General features: G+C 37.5%; 2 protein-coding genes across 2 annotated transcripts; one reads left to right on the forward strand and one right to left on the reverse strand.

Annotated features, from left to right (window-relative positions):
- On the reverse strand, positions 1-1,224 carry LOC128159224 (trace amine-associated receptor 1-like). The gene is made up of 2 exons (XM_052822291.1): positions 333-1,224; positions 1-182 (listed from the first exon to the last, which is right to left on the reverse strand). Exons 1-2 carry the CDS (start codon positions 1,222-1,224, stop codon positions 1-3), a joined length of 1,074 nt encoding a protein of 357 aa, XP_052678251.1.
- Positions 1,225-2,625: 1,401 nt separating this feature from the next.
- On the forward strand, positions 2,626-6,016 carry LOC128159225 (uncharacterized; the record flags this gene model as incomplete). Its single annotated transcript, XM_052822292.1, has 2 exons — positions 2,626-3,119; positions 5,884-6,016. Coding segments are annotated over 2 exons (606 nt in total), but the record flags the coding sequence as incomplete, so codon positions are not given.
- Between the last annotated feature and the right edge of the window lie 363 nt (positions 6,017-6,379).

The following is a 6,379-nucleotide window of genomic DNA, read 5'->3' on the forward strand; positions in this document are numbered from 1 at the left end:
TTAGGATTGCAATTTATACTTTTTTCTTTGACACAATTTGCGGAGCTGCTCCTTGAACTTTGTGTCAAAAAATCCATAAATGAAAGGATTGATGATGTGATTCAGAAGAATTAGTTTACCTAAATAGAATAGAACAATCCTCTCAGTTTTTGTAAATGATGAACTAATGTCGTCAACTGTAAAATAAAGAATCCCAATGATAAGCGGTGGAATGTACGACAACACATAAGCCACAATGAGATAAAAAAGCATTATCGTAACTCGTCTGTGTCCTGATGCAACTTTAGACTTTGGTTTCTTATTATTTTTTGCTGCTTTTTGGTTAGCTGTCATAGTATCAGCAACATTGTTTCTTATACTGTCTTCAACGTCATTTTGGACTTCTATGGTGTGTGCTTGATCTTCAGATACATCCGACGTTTCAAACATTACGTTTTTATGAACGTTTGGTATTCTAATTGTTATTGCCGTCCCCTTCTGTTTATTTGAGTTGCATGGTATCTCGGTGTCATCGATTTCCATATTCAATTTACATGATACATTTGACATTTCTGTCTCAGAGGTTACTTTACTACTTTTGTCTGTTCTAAAACTGTATAGGAGTTTAACCTTCTTCAAGACGGGAACATACATACAAATTGTAATGATAAGATTAACTGCAATTATCAGAAACAAAAGGTAAGGATACATAATCTTTGAAATTGACTGTTTGTCAGAATAGTTGCACACTTCCATTGTCAAACTGCGGTTCATATACGTAACATTTACTGTAAAAAGTCCGGCAGTAGCCAACAGTGGGGCGGAATACACTAAAGAAACCAAGCAAGCAACTCCAAATAAAACGCGCTTCCAAAAACGTGTCATTTTCGGTCCAAATGGCTTACAGACTAAGTAATACCTTTGAATCGAAATAACAAGGATTGTATGTGCGGATATTCCTGGAATACAAATCTGTAGAAACGAAGAGACTTTACAAAAAACATCACTTCGGTGAATGCTTTTAACATTAAAGATGAAACAAAAAAAGAAGGTTAAGCACCCTAAAAGATCCACTATACCAAGCAGGGGTATAAAGTATCGCTCGCCTCTCTCCTTAATCCGAAAGAAGTAGAAAAATATGATGGCAGAGTTTCCAATGACTCCAATCACAGTCCCAATAATGTTGAGAATTGTACTACTAAGGACCATATCAGAATAACTATTCCTGTCAGTATTGTTTTCCATGATGCTGAAGCTTTTCTAACAACAGACAATTGCGCAAACACGAATATTGAATCTGCTTAAATAATGTCAATTTTCACTACGTATTATTTCCTTTTCCTTTTTGTTATAAGTCAAGTATTTCCGTATCATCTTTTGTTTTCATATAAGAGTAAATTGACAGAATTTAATTTGTTTGTAGTTTCAATAATTATTATCTTAAAAAAATATATAGCGTAGTTGTTTTACAAGTGAGTTTCGGAGAATTGCACATTGAATCTACTTAATTAAGGTATCCGATGTACAAATGACCAAAAAATGATGCCTGGTAAGGTATATATTCAATGTACTCGTTTGATAGGTAAGGATATGTAGTTTCTAAAAATAGATGTTTTTCCCGCCAAATCACTATGGGGAAGTAACTCTAGCTCTGCAAATCACGCATGGTAAAATACTACTTTTCTTTGACGAAAACATGTGTAATCATTTATAATATTTATCAAATAAAAATTGCCAACATATTTTAATAAAAAAAAAGTTTTTAAATATATTGATTGTCTTCATCAATATTTTTTTTTATTTTAGCGATTTTTTTTAATGATCATGACGAGTCACGCGATTTTTACCCCCCCCCCCCTCCCACGTCAGCCGTCGCATTCATAATCCAACGCATATTCCCGTTACCTGGTAATTTTCCTGTTTGCTATTCCTTTACGATTGAGAACTTATAATTTTAGAATTAAAAATCTAAATTGTTCAGGTTTTTTTTTCATTCAGCAAAATGTATGCACAAAAAATATTGTTACTAATACAACGAAGTCATGAATTGCGGGTCACATCAGGTGTGTAAAGTGTTACGATCAAAGCGTGCAAGAACCGTGTGAAATGTTTTATTAGAATTCATTCCAAACCTTTTACTCGTAGAAAACAATATTATCGCATATTGGAGCTTGTCTCAGATATGCGCATTTATCTCAGTAACTATTAGCCGGGAATTTTAAGTACGATCGGGTTGGGTTTTAACGGGTGTTTTTATATTAGTTACTTCCATTCTAGAATAATCCCCTTTCTAAAACAATCGTGGATTAGGTAAGACGTAGTAAATTTGCTAAAATAATTTTTAACATAATCTTGCTTTTTTATGGCTGTTATAACAAAGCATTCAACTCATATTGGGTAATGTTGTACGCTGCCAGAAGTAATATAGATGGATGGTTTTAATTTATGAAGATTTTTGATCGATTGAATTTATTTACATGGTTTTTATTTATGTTCGGCTGAAAACCACGTGAGGGTATGATAGTCAGAACGGAATGCAGATGTACTAAAAAAAACGTCCATTTTCTCCGTTAAGTATTTACTATTTTTGCTATAATTTTAATTATTTCTTATTATTCCGAGCAAAATGCCCCCCCCCCAAAAAAAAAACCGGATTTGTCAGCGACGAGGAGCCAGCGTGGGGTCCGAAAACGACAGAGGTCCGAGAGGGCAGGGCGTGCAAGCAGCAGTACAGCAGCAGAGCATGTAGCGCAACCTCCAGTGGAAAATCAGATGGTGGTTTCCCATTCCCCTCAGCCCTCCACAGCACCCATGATGGTGGCGCCATCCGTCACTGTGGCAGGACCAACAGATGCTATTGGCTCATCCCAGCAAGAATCGGCAGAAATGGCACAAGGTACTAACATTGGTGCTGAGTCTCAGTCTTTAATGTTTGGCAATAACTTTAGTCAACCTGTCATTAACAATTCAACCCAAATAGATTTAGGTTACCATGTAGATAATGCAACCAAACAAAAAATTGTCACTGGGGAATACATTAATTTAGCCACCCTGCTTGTGCGTGATGCTAATAGGCTACATCTATCAACATTGTCAATGGACTCCCAAGGCCAAATTATAGCCCAGCCCAAACACAATCATAGATTGACAACCATTGAGAAATGGACAGATGCCTTTATCATTTATGCATGCATATATCTTACAGCCCACCCTAGCAAAACGCACCAACTATTCAAATACATACATGATGTTAGGTTGGGGCCGAAAAATCGCAGGGTTGGGTCACATATGATGAGCAATAAAGGCTTCGGATGGCAATGAACCCATCAAATAACTGAGGGTAATAGATAGTGAATTGTGGCTGGTGTATATGACGCCCGGGATCCAGTCCAATACAAATCGTCCATCCATTTCGCCAAACAAGTGCTTTGACTTTAACTACAGAGATTCTTGTAACAGAATTCATTGCACCTATCTGCACCAGTGCATCAGATGCAACAATAAACATCCATTAATTCGCTGCATAGACACTCAAACTCCTACACACCCAAATGGTCAGTCATTTCGGGGACAAGGATTTACATTTAGACCGTCTCAGTTTCAGTCCACCTATCAACCAAGGCAAGTCTTACCACAGTCAAGACAATTTACACCTCAGCCAAGACATGTTACACCACAGTCAAGACATGTTACACCACAGTCAAGACAAATGGGCCCTGGGCGTTTCCCCACTAAAAACACAACAAATACTGGAACATTTAATTAACTACCCAGATAGAGAGGCAGCACATACTTTAAGTGAGGGTCTAGTAAATGGGTTTAAGTTGCAATATGAGGGTCCCCGGTTTCCAATTTTTAGTAGCAATTTAGTGTCTGCAAAGCAGCATCCAAATGTTTTACAAGAAAAAAAAGATAAGGAAATTACAGAAGGGCGAATGGCAGGCCCCTTTCAGTCTCCCCCTATGTTAAACTTTCATGTGTCCCTCATAGGTATTGTTCCAAAAGCTGATGGCGGTTGGCGAATGGTAATGCACCTTTCATACCCACCGTCTGCAAGCATTAATCACAACATTGACCCTATTCACACATCAGTAAAATACACATCATTTGACACGGTCATTCAAACAATAAGTCAATTGGGGAGAGGGACAATTATTGCAAAATCTGATCTAAAAAGCGCCTTTCGGTTACTTAAGATATTCCCAGGGGATTTTGAATTATTAGGTTTACAATTTGAAGGTAAATTCTATTTTGATAAGTGCTTGCCATTTGGGTGTTCCATTTTATGTAAACTATTTGAAATGTTTTCCACATTCTTAGAGCGGTTAGCTAAGGAAAGATCAGGGTTCAAGACCATTCATCATTACTTAGATGATTTCATCTTCATAGGGAGTGCTAACACAAGTCAATGTAAATTTATTATGCAAAAATTTGAGGAGTTGTGTTTGGAAATTGGTGTACCCTTGAACGCAGAGAAAACAGTTTTGCCCACTATTAATTTAGTGTTTCTTGGTCTGGAAATAGACACGGTCAAAATGCAAGTATCTATTCCACAGGAGAAAGTATATCAACTTTCTACTCTATTAAAATTTTGGGTAGGTAAGAAGAAAATTAAGTTGTCGGAGCTACAATCTCTAGTTAAAGTTAAATTTTTTCAGCAAGGCTATACCTGGTAGTAGAGCATTTAATCGCAGGTTTTACAATGCTATGATAGGAACTAGTAAACCAAATCATCATATTCGGATATCGGGGTCCATACGTCAAGATATGAAAACCTGGATCGAATTCTTGGATAGTTTTAATGGGGTGGTATACTTTCCGGACAGTGAGTGGAGTACCTCAGATACACTGAAACTCTTCACAGATAGTGCAGGGTCAGCAGAATTAGGTTGTGGTTGTTATTTTCAGGACCAATGGATGTTCCTTCAATGGCCAGAGCAATGGGCTTACAATGAAATTTAGCGTGATATTACTTTTCTAGAGTTAGTTCCAATTGTGTTGTCATTGATGGTCTGGGGAAGCCTCCTGCATAATAAAAAACTTATCCTTTTCATAGACAATATAGCTTTGGTTCATATTTTAAACAAACAGTCATCTAGGTCAGAGCGTGTCATGTCATTAGTTAGGCCCTTAATGTTGGTTGCGTTAAAGTACAATATTCAGTTTAAAGCCAACCACATATCAGGCAAACTTAATCAAAGAGCTGACACTATTTCCCGCAAAAAGTTGGACACTTTCAGGAGCCTGGCACCTGCAGCAGACACACAACCTCAGCTAATACCGGAGCAATTCCAGACCTTGCTCTCTCAAGCGAAATAGAGCGTTTATTCAGTGCATCTATATCAGTGAACACTAGTGAGGCATACAGGGTAGGGATCCAAGCGTTTGAACAGTTTCGTATTGGCCAAGGGTTGTCACTGGTTTGGCGGCCACCAGACACACACTTCAACATGTTTATTTCACATCTATCAATAAAACACTACAAGCACTCGACGGCAAAATCATACATTGCAGCAATAAGCTTCCAATGCAAAAGTCATAAATTATATCATCCCACAAAAAACTTTGTCACCCAAAAGCTACACCAAGGTATGAGAAGATCCACCAATACAGAAGACACAAGGTTACCAATCACACTTGACATTTTACAAACCATTATCCCAAACCTTCAATTTGTTTGCTATAGCAATTATGAAACCTCATTGTATAAGGCTGCCTTTTCCCTTGCATTCCATGCATTACTTAGGATAGGTGAAATTGCTCTATCTAAGGGTAATTCACATGAAACCATAATCCAATGCCAAGATGTTTCACTGTTAACTAACAAACTTATGGTAAGCATTAAACGCTCCAAAACCGATCAGTGGGGTAGGGGAGTGACATTGTCAGTTAATGCATCACATGGAATAACGTGCCCAGTAAAAGCAATGCAGGAGTTTTTGCAAGTGCGCCCAAGCATTACGGGGCCATTATTTTGTCATTTTTCCGGGAAACCACTAACACGGTATCAGTTTAGTGCGGTCCTAGCTAAGGTCTTGGCAAAGTCATCCATTGATAGTAAGAATTTAAGTCACACTCCTTTCGGATAGGAGCAGCTACTACAGTAGCACTTCAGGGCGAAACACAACAGGTCATCCAATTGGCGGGTAGATGGCAATTTAATGCCTATCGCACATATATTCGTCAATGATAAGAATTATTAGGCTAGTCTCATATACCATAATACATTCATCATTTTAAGTAAGTAGTAACTAAGCTTAACATATATTCGTTAATGATAAGCATTATTGGGCTAGTCTTATATCATACATTCCTTATTTGTAGTAAATAGTAGCTAAGCTTAACATCTACCAAGTTTTGTGCACATAGGTGTCAATAAAGTGTGGGTCATAGGATACTC

The sequence above is a fragment of the Crassostrea angulata genome, chromosome 8, assembly GCF_025612915.1.
Source record: "Crassostrea angulata isolate pt1a10 chromosome 8, ASM2561291v2, whole genome shotgun sequence".
NCBI lineage: Eukaryota > Metazoa > Mollusca > Bivalvia > Ostreida > Ostreidae > Magallana > Magallana angulata.

Bases quoted from the DNA above. Each gene is read 5' to 3' on its own strand.
- LOC128159224 (XM_052822291.1), bottom strand. From the start codon at position 1,224: ATGGAAAACAATACTGACAGGAATAGTTATTCTGATATGGTCCTTAGT. The intron at 183-332 runs TGACAGCTAACC...GGATTCTTTATT, and splicing joins AAACAATGTTGCTGATACTA to TTACAGTTGACGACATTAGT.